The sequence below is a fragment of the Vulpes vulpes genome, chromosome 14, assembly GCF_048418805.1.
Source record: "Vulpes vulpes isolate BD-2025 chromosome 14, VulVul3, whole genome shotgun sequence".
Taxonomy (NCBI): domain Eukaryota; kingdom Metazoa; phylum Chordata; class Mammalia; order Carnivora; family Canidae; genus Vulpes; species Vulpes vulpes.
In genome coordinates, this window is record NC_132793.1 from 107,136,473 (window position 1) to 107,155,840 (window position 19,368).

General features: G+C 47.9%; 1 protein-coding gene across 16 annotated transcripts in view; it reads left to right on the forward strand.

Annotated features, from left to right (window-relative positions):
• TBC1D14 (TBC1 domain family member 14) overlaps nucleotides 1-19,368 on the forward strand; it is a 109,453-nt gene that overhangs the window by 63,038 nt on the left and 27,047 nt on the right. For 14 of the 16 annotated variants that reach the window (XM_025999766.2, XM_072737568.1, XM_072737557.1 and 11 more), the window contains 4 exons: nucleotides 12,321-12,439; nucleotides 14,593-14,675; nucleotides 15,973-16,090; nucleotides 18,285-18,391. In XM_025999766.2, the coding sequence (XP_025855551.1) occupies nucleotides 12,321-12,439; nucleotides 14,593-14,675; nucleotides 15,973-16,090; nucleotides 18,285-18,391 (427 nt within the window). Of the gene's footprint in view, nucleotides 1-4,988; nucleotides 5,138-5,773; nucleotides 6,141-12,320; nucleotides 12,440-14,592; nucleotides 14,676-15,972; nucleotides 16,091-18,284; nucleotides 18,392-19,368 lie in introns of those variants that run through there. The other 2 variants (XM_025999784.2, XM_072737563.1) reach the window with 2 other exon arrangements.

A 19,368-nucleotide genomic window follows, 5' to 3' on the forward strand; every position in this document is an offset into this window, starting at 1 on the left:
GTGTTGGCAAGGCTAGTCTTTCTAGAAGCTCTAGGGGAGAGTCTCTTCTTTCCTTTCCAGCTTCTGGAGGCTGCTGGCATTCCTTGGCCTGTGGCTGCCTCACCCCAACGTCTGTCACTGTGGACATGTGGTGTTCCCTTCCGTAGTCCCATCTCCCTCTGCATCTACCACGTCAGGACGCATGCGGTCATTTTGATAATCCAGGATAATCTCCCCATCACCTTAATCACATCTGCAAGTCCCTTCTGTCATAGAAGGTAACATTCACAGGTCCTGGGGATTCTGACACGGCTTTATGTGGGGGCCATCACTCAGCCTAGCCCGGTCCCTACCTCTTGGCATCATTAAGGCTAAATGGGACTCACAGGGTCTTAGCTTAGTGCTCCCTCTAAGATGGTGTTCTGAGCTGAGACATCTTCCCTGCCCTCTCTGCCTGAATGACCACCCAGCACACCTGTATTGGTTCTTACTGTCACAGGACTCTGGTATTTCCTGTCTTAAGTTCTTGCTCAGTTGTTTGTCACTGCCTGCCTCTCAACCCCTGCTAGACTACAGATTTACAGAGAACAAGGTTTGGGGCTTGTTTGCTCGATGATTGCTTTATCTCTGGGGCCTGGAACAGTGCCAAGTTTTAGTGGGTGGTTAATACATGTTTGTTAAGTGGATGAATGAGTGTCAGAATTCAAAACATACTACTTTGTAGATGTTTTTCTTCCTGTTTTTATGAGAACATAGGCATTTTCCCATGTCCTTAAATATTCTTTCATGATCTTTTTTACTAAGTTGTGGTCTTCTGTATAGCATGATTTACTTAACCAGTCCCCAGGACTGGGAAGTTCTTTCTTCAGTGACCTTTTGATCCCCATGAGATCCAGTGATCTTGAGCAGGGTTGGGTTTGTCAGCATCTGCTAGAATGCTGCATTGAACAAATGAATTAGTCTTACCTCCTTGACCTCAGAGGGTAAAGACAATGTTATAGATTAATCAAATAAGCAAATGCCCTGTGCTGGTAGAGATACAAGAAGCCTGGGAATGAACTCTGGTTAACTCCAAAAACTTCAGGAGGAAGGGCTCTTTACTGGTGAATGAGGTGGATATGAGATCTAAAGCCACACTGAGATGGAGAAAAGGCTCTGTTAACTTCTGATTTTTGCTTTAAGTTTCAAAATTTAGTAAAAGTCAACCTGTTATCACATGGTATAATATATAGTTAAAACTTTGTGAGTGGTCCTCAATTCTAAAATAATGCAAATGAAACCCGTTAAAGTCACTTGCAGGCTACAATCTGCCAGAAGAGATAGGCAGCTGGTTTTGGTAAGCGTATTTTAATGCGTAGTTAACACATGCTTAACGCATATCTCTCTGGTATTTAAATTTGGTGAGACTGTGGGCTGAGGTTGGCTGATTTCTAACGTGTGTGTGGTCTTAGGTGTTGTAGGAGGTGTGGAGAGCTGAGAACCCACTCATCTGTGAGAACAGAGCTATACAGGGTTAGCCCTCTATGGCTCCAGGAACTGCTTCCAGAAGGCCAGAGGTAACCCCACCGGCCGATCAACTGCCTCTGGGGGCTCTGGAAACCTGGGGGATTTCTTAAGCTCTCCTGTAGTAGAGCAGTTATTAGCTTGCTGGTTGTGAGTGATGCCAGGGCAGGGACTTTGTTCATCTTTATTCCCAGGGCGAAACACCAGAAGTGCTTGGGTGGGTGGATGGATAGGAGGGAAGAAGAGAGGTGGCATGTATTTCATTGGCCTTTGGTGGTGAAGAGACCACCGGAGTCCCCTCTCTGAGAGGTTTCATTGTCCCTTGAGGAAAATGCATCTTAATCATATAATCATGTAATTACAAATGTGATTAGTTCTGGAAGCAAATGGACACTGACACTGGGAGAGAATGACAGGGCCTTGTTCTGGCTCCAGTGGGCAGGGCAGGGGGTGCTTCTGAGCTGGTGGCCATTTATGACAAGATCTGAAGGATGGTCACCAGCCATCACATAGGCTCTTTTGCTTGTGAAGAAAAACTCTAAACCTACAGAAGCATTCCAGGAGGAATTCAGTAAACACTGTATCTGCTCCATTTAGATTGAACAGTAGTTGACATTTAACATACTCATTTTAACATGAGTCTTTCTAATCTTATAAAATGGAATCATATGAAAATAAGTTGCAGGTGTCATGACATCCCTAAATACGTCACCATATGAGTCTTCAGGGTAGGCATCCTCCAACGTCAACATGTGTTGTTATCACTCGTAGGAGAATGGTCAGTAATTCCATTTGACTGTGACCATGTCCATGACCACATTCTGCTTTTCCCCAGTTGCACCAAACTGTTGTTTATGAACCAGAAAGCAATCAGGCTTGTGCATTGCCCTTAGTTATCTGTCCCTTTATTCTCTTGGTATAAAACAGTTATTCTGCCATTTTTTTCATGACATTTATCTTTTTCTTCCCTCCCTTCGTCCTTTTCTCCTCTTCTCTTCTCCTCTCCTCTCCTCTCCTTTTTTCTTCTCTTTCTTTCTTTGACCATGGGTTAAAGATTCATTTAACACGTTGAGAAGATGAATGAGATGGTAAAATTGATTTTTTTAATAAAGATTTTATCTGGTTATTCATGAGAGACACAGAAAGAGAGAGAAAGAGAGGCAGAGACACAGGCAGAGGGAGAAGCAGGCTGCATGCAGGGAGCCTGATGTGGGACTCGATCCGGGGACTCTGGATCACACCCTGGGCCGAAGGTAGATGCTAAACCGCTGAGCCACCCAGGGATCCCTGGTAAAATTGATTCTAAGGACGTTTGAAGAGTTAGGTACTTACTGGCATAAAAACAAGAAAAGAACCAGAGTAAGACTGTTAGGTTAGATTTAAACCAACAGACTGGTGGGGGCAAGGAAATAGAACCTTTGGAGTTGTTTTTTCTATTGGACATAAATCTCCAAGTTAGTGTATCACTTCACATTTTCTAGGCTCTAATGAAGTTATAAATAGCTTGGGCACATTCTCCTGGAGGACTGAATAAACTTCTGGTGGTTGTGTAAAAAGTACCCAGGTATGAATTGAAAGGACACCTCACCCCCCAAAGCTTTTATCTTCCAAAATTTTTTCAAAAGATTTTATTTATTCATGAGAGACACAGAGAGAGATAGAGACATAGAGGGAGAAGCAGGCTCCCTGCAAGGAGCCTGTTGTGGGACTCACTCCAGAACCCCAGGATCAGGACCTGAGCCAAAGGTGGAGGCTCAACTACTGAGCCACTCAGGTGCCCTGTCTTCCAAATTTTGAGTTATTTCTCTTAAGGCTTTTCCTAATCTATCCAGAATCAACCTCTCCCCTTTTATCCTTCTGTTATTTTTTTTAAAGATTTTATTTATTTATTTGTTTGAGAGAGAATGAGCATGTGAGAGAGAGAGAGAGCGCGCGCGTGCGCGAGCATGAGCAGGGGGAGGGGCAGAGGGAGTGGCAGACTCCCCGCTGAGCAGGGATTCCAATAGAGGACTCCATCCCAGGACCCTGAGATCCTGACCTGAGCTGAAGGCAGCTGCTTAACTCACTGAGCCACCTAGGTGCCTGCTTCGATTACTTTCTGAAAACAGCTTTTTTGAAGTGCAATTACCATAAAATTCCTCATTGTACATGTTCAGTGATTTTTAGGAAATTTATGCAGTTGTGCAGCTATCAGTGAATGCACTGCAGTATTAGGATGTTTTCCTCATTCCAGAAAGTTCCTTCATGGCTGCTGGCAGTGGGTCTCCACTCACTCCTCAAGCTCCAGGCAAACACTAATTTGCTTTCTCTCCAGAGATTTACCGTTTCAAGAAACTTCATAGAAATGGAATCTTTAAGATTATCTTTGATGCGGCATCTTTCACTTTGGGTCATGTTTTGGGGTTCACCTGCATAGTAGCCTGTGTCCATGGTGCCTTCTGGTCCATTGGGTGTCCTCAACTAATGCGTGCTCACATTATGAATATTTGCAATTAGTCTCTTTGTGGATGGATGCTTTCTTTTTCTGAGGCAGGTTCCCAGGAGTGTGGTGGGTTCACACAGAATTGTGAGGAACTGCCAGATTCTCTTCCAAAATGGCTACACCTGCCAGTGACCTATGGCAGTTCCCATTTCTGCACGTACTTCCCAATACTCCTTCTCCATCTTTTTGAGTATAGTCTGGTAGATAGCATAGGCTTCTTCCAAGTGAAGTTTCTGGTGGCAATTTGGGAATGCTTTTCTCTGGAAAACCAGCTGGAGAAAGCCTGGTCCTCCTAGACCAGGGACGTGTGAATTTACATTCCAGGGGTCTTGAGTTCTCTCAGAGTTTTTCAGCCCTTGGACGGTGGACCCATGGGCGGCCCCGAAATGATTTTGGTGCTGAGCAGATTTTTAAAGATTTTTATAAATCGAGATATAATTTACACACAATGGGAAATGCACTCTCCTATCTTGGAGATGTCAGTGGTGTCACCCTGCACAGGTTCTAATGCCCCTTCCAGCCACCCCCCAGGAATAGTCCTTAGGTCTTCATCAGGATGGGTTTTGCGTGCACCCTGACGTTTGGATTGAACGAATCTCCTTGCAGAAAACAGATGAGCAACAATATAGAGAATAAGAACTGTTCATAGCCCAGTACCCAGAGCTTGGCGGTGTGAACATTTTATGTAGCTCCTTTTGGTAATAGGTTTATTTAAGGAAGCCTATGGAGCAGAGCTCTGCCGTGTTTGATGTTCCGCCGCGTCCTCAGGAGAGCATGCATTTCCCAGGGGGATGCCGCCAGCCGGGCCGAGGATACTGCGGAACGTCCCGGTGGTCCCTCGGGGCGGGGCTGCGGCGGGCGTGCCCCCGAGGGTGGGCGTGCAGTGCAGCCGCAGCGGCGGAGGGAGCCGGGAGCCGGGCCCGCCCCGCCCCGCGCCCCGCCCCTCCCCCCCGCCCCCGCGGGCCAGGCCTGACGCGCCGACACGGAGCGCGCGATCGGCGGCGCGGCATCTGCGCGCCACTGAGCGGCCTGCCGCCCCCGCCCCCGCCCCCGCCGCGCCCGCGCCCGCACCCGCGCCGCCAAGCCGCCGCCCGAGGCCCCCGGAGCTGCCCGCCGAGCCCGCCCGGGCATGGAGCCGCCGGCCGCGCGCCCCTGAGCCCCGCGGCGTTCATGGTGAGTGCGGCCAGCCCGCCCGCCGCCGGCGCCCGCGTGGGTGTGCCTTGCACACGGCTGCTTGCACGCGGCCACCGCGCTGCCTGCGCGCCTCCCTGCAGCCTTTGTGTGTGCAGACGCGAGGTCCCCCGCCGGGGTCGGCCGTAGCGCGGCGCGAGAGGCCGAGGGGCGGAGGGGGCGAGCCGCACGGCCTCGGTCCTGCTCCGCGTCCCGCTGCGGGCACTGCAGCCTGGTCTCGATTCGGGCCGGCCCGGCCCCCCTCCCACCGGCCAGGGTGGCCTTGCCCAGGGTCCTGGGGGAAGCCTCTGTGCTGGGGGCGGGCGGGGGCGGGGGCGGCCTGCACCCTGTCAGCGGCCAGGCTTGCTGGAACCCACGGGTCGGTTTTGATACATTGCATTCCCCAGACCACATAATAACTTTTGTGTTCTACGTGCCTTGTAAGGAACCCAGCAATTACAAGAGCTTCCCGACAGTTGCTTTCCCAGACGCCCTTTCCGGTAAGGTGGAGCATGCTGTCTGAGAAGGTGCTGCAGGGAGAGCACACCCAGAGGTTCGCAGGGGCCTCCCTCCTGTGAGGTCAGGCCGCGGTGGTCACCCGGATGGGCTCCTGGAAGGCTGAGCACTGCTGAGACCTGTGTCCCCCTCCCCCCAGAACTGCTTGTGTCTGACAGCTGGCAGTGTCTGAAGCCAGCTGTGGCCCCCCAGGCACTTCACTGTCAGTTTTCCCCAGGGCCCTGCTGAGTACCCGTCCTAGTGGGAGATACGGAGAAGGGTGACAGTTGAGTAACAATGGAAATAATTCCCAGCTGCTTTCTGGGCACCTGCGGTGGCTGTCTCACAGGAAGGGCGAAGGAACACGCTCAAGGTCATGCTGCTGGTGGTGGTAGTTGAGGAGGTGATGGTTGAGACCCTGGCCTGCTGCCATCCTGGTGCTTCCCCAGTGCTGCCTGGGTCCTGCGCCTGTGTAGGTGTGGCTGCTGGAGGGCCGTGGACGATGGGTCATGTGAGTACCAGGTGTGATGACCCGCCACGCTTTGTTGCCCTTGTACTTCTAGCACTGTCTGTCTTACTGGAAAAGGCTGGTATTGCAACTGTATACAGTTAACTCAAGAACCGAAGCACAGGTTTGGACTGATGGCCCGTTCTCTTCCAGCTAGCGAAGATTTCCAGGCAGCCAGGGCTTCCATCACTGGCTGCACTCATCCAGTGCTGCAGGTGGCGCGGACGACCCCTCCTGCTGTCCTACCAGGAATATTTTCTTTTCATCCGTTCAGAAGCTTTATTATTTTCTTGTCCTCTTAAAACTAATTGTCGAGGTCATCTTTTGTTTTTCCATTTTAATGGTGCGTTACACACTTCCTCAGGAGTCTGTCACCCTTGTCCTCACCCTCAGCACTGTTCACATCACACACAGGATGTGGATCCTGCCATGGGATGCATCTAGCAGGCTCAGCACGCCTCACACGGTCTACTTCCCAGCTCTGCACTGAGTCCAGCTCTTCTCTCTTGGGGCTTGTCCCACCAGCTCTAGGTAGCTTGTTGAGACCATAAAATCTAGAGCAAAACACTTTTGACTCAGTGTCACTCCCCATGTAACATGCTCGTCCTAACCCACAAATCAGCCTGCTCACATGTGTCTCTTGGCAACTGCTTGTGCTCTCAGGGTGCCTCTCCCGTGTGGCTTTCAGCCCAGATCTTCCCTGTCCTGTGTCCACTCAAATGGCACCCTTTATGAGATGCTTTCCTTGATTCCCCTGGCTGTGGGCATCCTGTCCTTGGGGCTTGCTGTCTTGTGGCATTTACAATTATCTGGTTTCATAGGCTCTGCAGCATCTTACTGCCCCTCCCAGAGCTCTTCAGGGCTGGGGTCTGAGTGTCCTCAAGGACCAGGCCACATGTAGTCCTTTCACTTATGAGGTCCCTTTTCCCTTTTTTCTCGTGCCTGTCAAATCTGTTTGGTTCATGGCTCCTGCATGGAGCTGGGGCCCTGCTCATCTGTCCTGGCTTTTTTCCTGACCCTTTGCTAGGTCATCTAACCACACCCACAGCTCAGCCCCTGGTAAAGTGCAGCACATTTTGTTTGCTTCTCTCCCTGGTCTCGTCTTTCCAGCTGGATACATGGCAAACTACTCAGGGCAGGGACTGTGACCTGCTGTGCTCACACATTAGTGGTTTGTAAACTTTTTTGACAACCCACTCATGCCTGAGACATTTGAGACTCCAGACTCAGGATAACTAGGTATAGAACTGAGACAGTATCGTCCTTACTATGTGGGCTCTGCATTTTTTAATTGTTTGATTTTATTTTTTATTTTTATTTACTTATTTTTTTAAAGATTTTATTTATTCATGAGAGACACAAAGCAGCAGAGACATAGGCTGAGGGAGAAGCAGCCTCTCTGTGGGGAGCCTGATGTGGGACTCGATCCCAGGACCCCAGGATCACGACCTGAGCCAAAGGCAGACGCTCAATCACTGAGCCACCCAGGCACCCTGTTGGTTGATTTTAAAGAAAACATCATGACCACTTAAGCTGATTTATCACTGGAACTTTGAAGAACCCTCTTCTCAATTCCTTCTGGCGCTGGGCAGGGCGTTAGACTTTATAACAGCCATTCGAAGGGTGGATTTATACTGAGCAGCCCGCAGGCTCATCAAAACTTGATCCTATAAAGGTCCCAAGAAGAGAAGAAACTTTGTATTGGTAAATTGGTTGGAGGCTGGGCCTGACCAACAGTAGGGGTTCACGCTTTAGTGGCAGCCATGGAACATGCGTCCCCTCACCACTCCAAGGAGCCTTCACCATTGATACCTTTTCAGAGATGAGGAAGCAAAAGTGAGGAGCAAGAGGACTTGCCTCAGGTTGAAGCCAGGCTCAGAACTCACTCTTTTTGCTTCTAATGTCACCCCTGATGCTGATAATTCATAGCCAAAAGTTGTTTCTCCAGGGATGTTTTACTTGCCCTCTCCTCTCACCTCCCCAAGCACCAAAAGGATCCTTAGAGTGAATAGTGTCGTCGTCGTCGTCATCTACTACTACTACTACTACTACTACTACTACTACTACTACTCTTCCTTCTCCTTCTACTTCTCCTTCTCCTTCTCTTTCTCCTTCTTTTCGGTTAAACAAAGATTTTATTGCTTGAGTGCATAGACAAATTTATGCAACCAGGGCAGAGGCTGTGGGTGACTCAAATTTCCAACTTGGGGGAGGGAATTCGCTTGGTCTTAGGAATATTGAGCCAACCAGTAAATATGTCCCTGGGTCAGACTGAGTCAGAATTTTAGCATCCTGTCCTTTCTGTTCCTCTCAAGATGGTTTCAAACAACAACAGCTTTCTTAAGTAAATGGTAGAGCTCCTCAGGAAGATCAGGGTGAGTCCTTTGGGCTTCAGAGTTTTCCAGGTTTGATTTGCCTGGCACAGAAGGCACTTGGCCAAGGCCCTGTGGACCTCTCAGAATCACACTGGTTCCTGAGGGAGTCAGGGCGTTCTCGACCAGTGTGTCTATCTGCTCGTTCTTGCCCTTGGATGTCAGCCTCAACTGGGTGGGGAGGCTGGGTGGCAAGATGGGGCTGACTGGGACAGGCCCTTCTCAGGGACTGGCCACACAGCCTGTGGCAGTGGTGGTGGTAGTGGCGGTCCGGCAGCAGAAGAGAGCAGTCTGTATGTTAGTGTGTTGCATTGGGAAAATGAACTAACTGTTGACACCTCCTCTCTGTGAACCTCTGGAAGAACTAGATGTGGAGCAAGACCTGTAACCGTTTCCAATGCCATTTATACCTGAAATACTGTGTAGAGTCTGGAAAGGCTTGGCCTGTGATTTCAAGTATGGGTAGGGCAGGCTGCCTCTTTTTTTTTTTTTTTTTTCCTTTCTTTTTAAAACCATGCAGTGCTCTACGTGCTTAAGACAAAAAGTATTTGCCCTGCATCTGCCCTTAGTTCAGTATTGCAGGTTTCTATCATGGTTGAAAGCTGTCTTTAGACAGACTGTGAATGATTGAAATACTTCTGCATCACGTCTGTGAGTGGCTCACATGAATTCTAGGGAGTGCTGGCAAGTGTGGCTGCAGAGCCAGCTTCTTGGCTTCTTGGCTTCTGATCCCAGCTCCTCCGTACCCCCGTGGGGCCAGTCATTGACATCTCTGGGCCTGCACCCTCCCCTCTGTGACATGGGGACAGAGAGTTGGCGGGAAGGTGAAGTTATGCTGACTTGCGTACATAAAAGTGTTTGGCTCCATAGAGCTTCTGACTGCTAACTGAAGAGGGCTGATACTTTTTTGCTTATGCATCAGTGCATTTGGTTAATTTTACTCCTTCTTGGGGGATCCCTGGTTGGCTCAGTGGTTTGGCGCCTGCCTTCGGCCCAGGGTGTGATCCTGGAGCCCGGGATCGAGTTCCACATCAGGCTCCCTTTGTGGAGTCTGCTCTTCCCTCTGCCTGTGTCTCTGCCTCTCTCTCTCATTCTCTCTCTCTCTCTCTTTCTGTCTCTCATGAATAAATAAAATCTTTAAAAAATTTTTTTTACTCCTTTTTGTATCTGGGCTGTTTGTAGACTTTGCAGGGCTCCTTGATTGTTTGGCCCGAGAGCTCTTTTTTTTCTTACTTTCATTCTTTTTTTTTTTTCCTTTATACACTCCTTTCAGGTCTAGGGGTAATGGCATTCAGCAACCAGGGCTATGCTTTATCAAGAACTTCCTGTGCACCAAGCCTCTCCCTTTTCCTTAGATAGTCCTCTCTGGTTGGTATGGCTTCCCTTCCCTTTCTGCACACGTGGACATGAGGCTCAGGGATTCTAAGTAAGTGCTTTGCTGGAGGTCACAGCTGGTTCTTGGTGGCTCTGAATTTACTCCACGCCCATCTAGAGGCCACATTTAACCCATGTAGGGCTTTTCCTTCTAAAACTGCATACCTGTTTGAGTGTATTCACAAAGAGATTGGGCTGGTGTGGAGTGACAAGGTGGCCTCTGTATTTGGGCGGATGTCACTTTACCCTGTCCCTCAGTTACCGTGTCTACAGAATGGGGTGAGACTTGCTATAGAGATTGTTATAGAGATAGAGTGAGACAAGATGTGTAAAGCACACAAAAGCAAATGGAAATGGGTGTCCACATTCTGGGACGTTGAACTTGGGACTTGTCATCTTTGGCCTTGGCATATAGCTCACTAGACCATGGTCAGTAGATAAGTAGACTTTACGGGTCATTCCTTACTCATTCTTGTTAAAATGCAACATGCCTCAGCATCTTTCTCAGCCCACGGCTTTTGGTAGATTGTCTATTAAATTGGAAACTTTGACATCCAGGTGCTAGATTTGAAGCTTCTAGTGGCTTGATGCCATGGTAAGTCACAGCTGAGTACCTGCAACAGTGTATGCTTAGATGGTGAATCAGTCAAAAAGCGAGTCTGTTTTCTCAGTTTTAGGTAGGTAAAAGTCATTTTAGTATTTTAGTGGAGCCATTTTAAGTCAAGGCAAACAGCGATGGGATCTAATCTGGCACATCCAGATGCATGGAAACTACCCCACCCACCACCTTCTTGATGAACCCCAGTTCACAGCCTGTGTATTTTGAGGAAATAAATGTGCCTTTCTATTTTTTAGAAGCCTCTATAGGCTCTCTGGATGAGAGAGTAATTGCTTGTCAAATAAGCCAGTAACACCCCCCATTGGCAGCTAGTGTCAATTTAATTCATCTAGCAATTAATTGCTTTCCACTCAAGATATTGCTTCTGTTATTTGGAATGGTTATTTAAACCTTGGGTTAACTATTCCTTTGTCATGTCTTGCCAATTAGATGGTCTTCTTCCCTTAAGGGAGTCCAGAAAGCCTCTTCTATAATGGGCAATAAGAAAATACTGGTTCTTCTTTTTGGCAGAGGGGTAAGGGTGCACATGCACGTTCTCACACACACACACACACACACACACACACACACACACACACAACGCAGGCTGTTTCAGAAGCTAGACTCTTTGGTGCCAACTTGCTGGACTCTCTTGAACTCTTCTGCTTGGGTGTTTGGAATGTGGGTCACCAGGTGTGACTGAGCTTTTGTGGCTACAGCCCATGGGACAAATGAGTTACCCAATGATAGTGAGGCTGCTCAAGGCACAAATATTTATGTAACAACTTGCAGTGATGGCTTCATACAAAAATGTTAAAGAATTTTTTTTATGTTTCTGCTTTTAAGAAAATGAAACCACATTTGCAACAACGTGGATGGACCTGGAGTGTGTTAGCTAAGTGAAATAAATCAGGCTGAGAAAGACAAATACCATCTGATTAAACTCAATGTGGAATGTGAGAAATAAAACAAGTGAATAAACAGAATCAGACCTGTGAATACAGAGAACACACTGATGGTTGCCAGGGGTTGGGGTGGGGGGCAGATGGATTAAATGGGTGAAGGGGAGGGGGGGAGACATCAGGCTTCCTGTTAGGGGATAAGGAAGTCACGAGGGTAAAAGGCAGAGCACAGGGAGCACAGTCAAGGATACTGTAATAGTTTGTGTGGTGGCAGGTGGCAGCTGCACTTGGGGTGAGCACAGCCTATAGAGAAGCTGAATCCTATGTTGTACACCTGAAACCAAGGTAACATTGTGTCAACTATACTTCAACAAAAAAGAGATATATGCATATATAAAGAAACAGTTTTAATTATCTCCTGTAAAAATTTTTAACCTTTTCCTCCTTTCTGAAACCATTTGAAGGGCTAACAAAAATACGTTAAGATACCATGAGATGAAAGGAAATGGGCTTGAAATTTTAGTTGGGAGTGGGCATATGAGATGAAGCCAGTGGGTTGGATGGATGCTAGAGTTGGCTATTGCGCTGGCTCTGAGCTTCCCAGTGGCCCCTGCAATAATGGGTAGAAGTTGACATTGTCCAGAAGCCAGAAAGTATACCTCTTACCCAGGAGAAGCACAGGAAGCACAGGGTGCTGCGATGCTGGTCCTCAGTGACCTCCCCACCCCCAGCAGTGGAGAAGGCCGTAGTCCTCACGCAGAGCTATACTACCCCTTTAGTTGGCAGTGCTTCCTTCTGAAAAGGAAATATATTCCATGCACAATCCTCAAAAATGACTTAAAAGACTTAATTACTAAACAGCTTTTTTGTACTCAGAAGGGCTTTGTAATATCAGAATTGGTCAGGCCCAGAGTTATCCCTTGTTTCTTTGTCCCAGGAATATGAAGACAAGGCTGGACGACCTAGCAAGCCACCGTCTCCAAAGCAGAATGTGAGGAAGAATCTTGATTTTGAGCCATTATCTACCACCGCACTCATCCTGGAAGACAGACCAGCGTGAGTCTTAAAGAGAGTCTCTCGAATTTTTGCTCTAGTAGATAAGTACAATTTGCTGATTGCCTTTATGTTAGAAAAGAGCTAGAATCACCAGAGGGAGGAAGAGTAAGCCCTAGTACATACTTAAAATGCTTAGTTCCTCTTTGTTCCTGATGTTAATGTGTGTTCTATAATAATAAAGAACTGATTTGCAAAACCGCCCTGTAACGCAGAAGTTTTGACCAAGGTTTTCCATTCAGGTGGTTTTTCATTTTAGTTTAGCATTTAAAAATACTTAGGTAGCCACCATAAACTACGGGCTGGCTTGTAACTGCAAGAAACCTGGGGAAGTGTCCTGCAAAGCGGGTGTTGCCAGAGCATCTCAGCATCATAGGACAGTTCCTGGACTGGTCTGTCAGTTGTTTGGGGATCAGTGGCACATAGGCCCACTTTCTCTGTGCCTCTAGTTCCCATCCGTGGACAAGGTGGATTCTGATGACTGGCTTATAGATCATGTTTGGAGGCATCAGTGAGGTAAAGGGACAACTCCACTGGACCAGCCACAGCTGGTCTCTTTTTAAAATAGAACATTGTGTTTGGGTAGAAAGATCGCACAGCTCTTTGAAAAGACAGAGAAAGAGAGATTGTAAAACAGTGGTCCCTTAGGTCCCTGCCCACCCTGAAATGTAAAACTGACGAAATCTAAAGAAGAAATGGGTTTTCCTTTGTTTTTTAAAGATTTTATTTGTTTATTGAATGAGGGAGGGAGAGAGACAATCCCAAGCAGACCTGTGCCAATCATGGAGCATGATGTGGGGCTTAATCTTAGGATCCCAAGATCACAACCCTGAACCAAAATCAAGAGTTGCCTGTGAAGCGCTGGGAAGTGGTCCTGATGGGCTCTTTCTGAGCCACCCAGAAATGGTTCTTCTGATATTAACTCTTTTCCTTAGAAATTGTGGACATGTGGTAGATGAGGAGAGAGTCTCTACAGGGCAGGATTAGAAAGATGAGTAGGGACTCAGAAAGAGCCCATCAGGACCACTTCCTAGCACTGTCAGAAACATGGCCTGTGGAAGAAGGTGCCACAGCCTCTGGCAGAAAGGCAGGGAGTCAGGGCGGGCAGTCGGGCAGTCGTTCAGAATATCCAAGAATGCAGGCTGCTCTGTGTGAGGAGCACAGTAGTGGGACCTTGCTGCCACCCAGTTGACAAGAGTCAGCAGATTCACCAGCACATTTCTGAGAGAGCCTATACATTTTAATTTTTAAAATTTATTTATTTATTTATTCATGAGAGACAGAGAGAGGCACAGACACAGGCAAAGGGAGAAGCCGGATCCTCAAGGGGAGCCTGATGTGGGACTCGATCCCAGGACCCCGGGACTACTCCCTGAGCCAAAGGCAGATGCTCAACCACTGAGCCACCTGGGCATCCCTACATTTTAGTTTTTTACACAGGATTCGAAGTTTTTACACCCATTTAGATTCTCAGAACTGTGATACACATTGGAATGTAAAAGAAATAGATGAGGGCAGCCCAAGTGGCTCAGCGGTTTAGCGCCGCCTTCAGCCTGGGTTGTGATCCTGGAGACCTGGGATCGAGTCCCACGTCGGGCTCCCTGCATGGAGCCTGCTTCTCTCTCTGCCTCTCTCTCTCTCTGTGTGTCTCTCATGAATAAATAAATAAAATCTTAAAAAAAAAAAAAAAAAAAAAAGGAAATAGATGACCCAATAGCTCCTATGAAGCTCGCACCCTTGAGAAACTGGTCCAGGAGCGCATTTGGCTGTATGTGCCACACTTGCCGTTATGGTCCCTCCTTCACAGGAACTGTGACAGCTGTCAGTGTGTTGCAGTCAGCTCATAGTTGCTCTAGAGACCGGGGCAAAAAATACCAGAAGAATAAGCATTTAGGGGAACTATGGGCAGTTGTTCCTTTCTTTCTACTAATTTTTGTACTTCAGATTTTTCTTATAATGAGCTTGTTTTACTTCTGTAAGTAAATATTTTTAGTTTATGAAATTGTTGTGTCTCGGTCATCTTAACAGATACAGTTTTTTGGATCTTGAATTTTTCTTTTTTCTTTTTTCTTTTAGTGAATAATTCTTCAAGTTTTGTTTTTCAAACACCTTTATTTGATATTTATAATGGTGAAAATCCTTTATTTTCTATTAAGAAATCTCCCAGCGAAGCCTGCTGAAGAAGCCCAGAAACACAGGCAGCAGTATGAAGAGATGGTGGTTCAGGCCAAAAAACGAGGTAACGGAATTTGCACATGTTGGTTATGTAAGACTGCACAGGGTTTCATATCTTTCTGGAGATATTCTTTTTACCTTCTGGAGCCCTAGATCCTGAACTTTGGTGAATGCCTTAATAATTTGAAATTTACAATTTTCCACCAAAAGTGTGTGTTTCTCCTGTCCATTTCTGGTAGCTTTCTTCAAGGCAGTAACACTTTGATTTTACAGAAGAAAAGAGACCCTGTTAACAAAAAAAAAAAGAAAAAAGAGACCCCCATAGGACAGAAGTGCTGGGCTGGAGAAAGCTTTGGCTTGTGGTGATGAGCAAACTTCCTCCCTCTCTGGGCTCCACTTTCCTGATTTACAAGAAGATGTGATTGGATTTGATAAAAATCCCATGCAGGACTTGAAAACCCTAAGATGGCAGCATGCTTATAATGCATACGTGATAAACACAAGGTGGCCTGTCTGCACAGCGAACATTAATTCAGCCATAAACAGGAAAGACATTTGGATACCTGCCACAGTGTGGACAAACCTTGAGGGCATTTGCTTAGTGAAATAAACTCACTAAAGGACACATACTGTACGATTTTATGTACAGGAAGCTTCAGAACAGTCGATTCTGGATGGAAAGTAGAGTGGTGGCTGCCAGGGATTGAGGGAGGGAAGGACAGAAGGGGGAGTTAGTGTGGAGCTTCAATCTGAAAAGGTGAGAAAGTTTTGGAGGTGGATGGTGCTCTCAGCTGCATAACCATGTGAACGTACTTAATGCCTCCAATTATACACCTAAAATGGTTAAAATGCTACATTTTGTGTTGGGTGTTTTACCACAGTAAAAAAACAAAACAAAACAAAAACCCCAAAACCAAACCACATATGTTTAGGTTAAGATGCATGGTATTTCTCAGAGTTGCTCCCTACACACTATGAATTGTGCCTAGGCTGCTAGAGGTGAGGCTAGAGGTTCTGTTGGAAAGGGGATCAGCAGGGGGCCTGGGGGGTGTCTCGTTCTCTGGCAGTGTTCTGGTTTTTGATTGGAGGGGGACTTTCATGGGTTTCTGTCTTGTGAGAGTTGAACTGTGTTCTTACTAGTGTCTTCTCCTGTGTGTGCGTTCTGCTTTGAAAGCTTACCAAGGGGTGGGTAAGGCCTGAGCATTCTCAACTTGATGAGGCCTGAAACAGGTCTTGGGAGGGAAGCTTCATGGCCCTGCTTTGGGGCTGTTTTGTTGGTGGTTTCACCTGCTTGACTGAGCAAAGTCCCCTGGCAGGAGAGTGGTGGGTGCCAGTTAACAGGTTCGCCCCATGGTTTGCAGAACTGAAGGAGGCCCAGCGGAGAAGAAGGCAACTGGAGGAGCGGTGCCGCCTGGAGGAGAGTATTGGCAACGCCGTCCTCACCTGGAACAACGAGATTTTGCCTAACTGGGAAACAATGTAAGCTGTGCTGGCGGGCACTACTAGGTGCCTCCTCTAGAACCTATCGCCAGCGGCAGAGTAACTGTAACTTCTATCACAGCCTTTGGTGATTTTACCTCCTACTATTGTGTGGCGTGGGGTCTCCCTCCCTACCTCGGCTCAGCCTTGCTGTTCCTTGCCTAGGACCGTGACAGCCCCCATCTGACCCCTAGATTATCTTCTGCTCTGTAGCCCAAGGGATCTTGTGAAACCCAGGTCTGTGTCCCTCCCAGTGTAGAATGTCCATGACTTCCTGTTACTCTGTATGCAGTGTGAATTCCTTTGCTTAGCTGATGGGATCTTTGTGAGATAACCTGCCCATTCCTCTCTCAGCTCACCTTCCAGCTCTCCTTCCTCGATGAGCCCTCTTCTTAGGGAGTCACAGGACCTTTGCATGTTCCATCCCCTCTCCTTAGAGTGCTCTTGTCCTGTAATGCCTCATCCAGCTAACTCTTCATTCTTTAAAGCTCAGTCTTCCTTGGGGAAGACTTTCCTGTCCAGGTGACTGTAGAAGACCCCTGAGTACACTGCATCCATCTGCTCAAGAATCTGTTGTCCTCTTGACGGGATGAGCACTGGGTGTTTTTCTGTATGTTGGTAAATTGAACACCAATAAAAATTAATTAAAAAAAAAAAAAACAAAAAAAAAAACACTTCAGTGAAAACATATTAATGTTCAACTCGTAAAAAAAAAAAAAAAAAAAAAGAAGAATCTGTTGTCCTCTGAGGATGAGGACCAGGTCTTTGATGACAGCCTCCAGTGGCCAGTATCCAGCATAGTCTAGCAGCTGCTGTCATCTTAACACCCAAGGGACAGCTATAGATCTTTTCTTCCTGCACATTCAGAATGGACTTGTGGATGGGAGTCCCAGGGCCATGTGCAGAAGCCAGTGGCTCCTTTTGGGCCTCAGCCTGTTAGCAGGCACTGCTGGGGAACTTGGATGCGAGTTTCCCTTCAGCTTTTGTCCCTTCCATTTGAACCGTATGTCAGGATATTGGGGACTTGCTTCTGGCACTTGCCTGGGTGTTACTCTCATTATGGGGGTCAGACAGCTCTGTTGAGGATCTCCACCAGGAAAACAAGCTATCCCAGAACCTGCTTTTCTAGGCAGTGTCTTTAATAGGCTGGACACAGTCAGGAAATACTTTTTCTCAAATGAGACTCAGTAACGAAGTTGAGGTGCTCAGAACCTGTGGGCCATCTCCCTATGTGGCTGCAGAACTGCCCCCCCCCGTCCCCCCCACCGCCCCCGTCCATCCTATCCTGACCGACGGTTGAAGTGATGTAGATATATGCACTTACACAGCAGCTGTTGTTTAGTGCACCTGCTGGGTGCCAGGCGCTGTGCTTGGTGTCTTTGTGCTCTGTTCCACTTGATCTTCAAAACAGCCCTTCAAGGGGAGGCTTTCAGCATCTTGAGGTTAGAGAGGATGTTAATGGGTCAGAGGAGAAGTAATTTGCTCTGGATTCTACCGGTAAGGGTGGACTCAGGATGCAGACCTGGTTTCTGTAGCACTAGCCTGTGCTCTTCCTCTTGTGCTGTGATGAGAAGCACCAGGGGAGCCATGGCACCTTTACCTCTGTCTGTGTGTTGGCTGTGTATGTCCATGGTAGCAGCAGACCTCAACAACTTTGTGCAGTTCAGAATGTTTTAAGTTAGCAGAGTCTCCTCGCCATCAGAGTTTGGCAGCTCACTACCTGCATGACTGGCCTGTGTGCAGTGGTGAGGCAGCCGCTGCTCGACTCTGGGGGCTCACCTCCACTGTGGCTCTGCAACAGTGCCCCCCTGGCACTCCCACACCGTGCACAGCTGTTTGCCATTCCTGTAGCAGGCCAGGCTGTTTCTTCTGCTCAGAAAGCCCTTCCCATCCTTTACCTGCTTAAACTGCTGATGGTCATTCAGAACTCAGCTCCAGAACAGTGTCCCGGCCTGTTTGGGCTGTGGCACCCTCCCTGCTCATGCAGGGTCCTTGGCATACCTGTCACAGCCATTGCCCCATGGAAGCTAGTCGTTAATTTCCCAGCCTCTGAAACACTGGACTGCAGTTCGCTGAGGGTGGGGGCTGTACATGTGACTGTATGTCTCTTACTCTTTTGGTCTGGGTTAGGCATACAGACGATGTATTTTAATTGAGAACAAACTCATAAATTCCTGTTGCCGTTTTTGTCCAGGTGGTGCTCTAGAAAAGTTCGAGATTTATGGTGGCAGGGAATCCCTCCCAGTGTGAGAGGCAAAGTCTGGAGCTTAGCCATTGGCAACGAATTAAACATCACCCATGGTGAGTAACTTGCATGACCCTAGGCTTGGAGAATCATACCCTCTCCCCCTGCTACCTTCCACCCCTATCCCTGTGGCTTCTCCTGCCCCCTTTGCCCCGTTAGGAAGAAGGGCAGCCATTGCCATGAAGCCATGTCTCTTGAGAGGCCTAGCAACTGTGTCCTCCAGGAGGGAGAGACAGTGGGGAGGCTGGGGTTGCTCATAGATGCTTCAGTTACATCGTGGTTCAGAGGAAACACCTGCCTTCTTCCTGCTACCTGTCCTCTTCCCTGAATAGGCAGGGTGGCACATATAGATTCCAAAGCATCAGTGGGCTGGGTCATGTCAGGATCTCTTCTCCGAGTACTGTGGAAAGCAAGCCTTGACAGGGACATGACAGTGGAAGGGAGGTGGGTGTTTCTTTCTCTGGAAGTGTCCTATTTGGGGTACTGTTGGCTTTTTTTGCAGCATTTAACTCCAGGTGGCTTATATATAAGCACCTTAGAGGGATGGCTGCATGTCAGGCCTGGGGTCCCTGAGTTCCGGTAGCTTATGTCCAGAGGGGAGGATGAGATGTGCACTCAGCTTTCCTTGGGCCATTTGTCCTGCTGGATGCCCCATGCAGTGTTTATGCTCCAGTAGCTGCACACATGGGCTCACTTCCCACTCTGTGCCTGGCTTCCTGCAAGGCTGCACCCCTGGAGATGGCTGCCAGGAACTCAGACATGTACCATCAGGTGCTTCATAAATGGTGGCTGCTGCTTCTCCCTTTGCTCCCTGGTGGCAGGCTCAACTGCCAAGATACAAGCCTCTTTCTCGTTTTTGTTAGTGCTCAGCAAGTGCTTGTCACCCCATGGAAGGCACTCGAGTGGAAAACAGGTGGATTTATATCTTCTCTATGTAGCTAAGGTCGTATCATTTATTAGTGACTTTTTCTATTTTACAAGACTTTGATCGTACCCCATGATGGTGGCTTGTCCAGGCAGCGTTCTCAGTCTT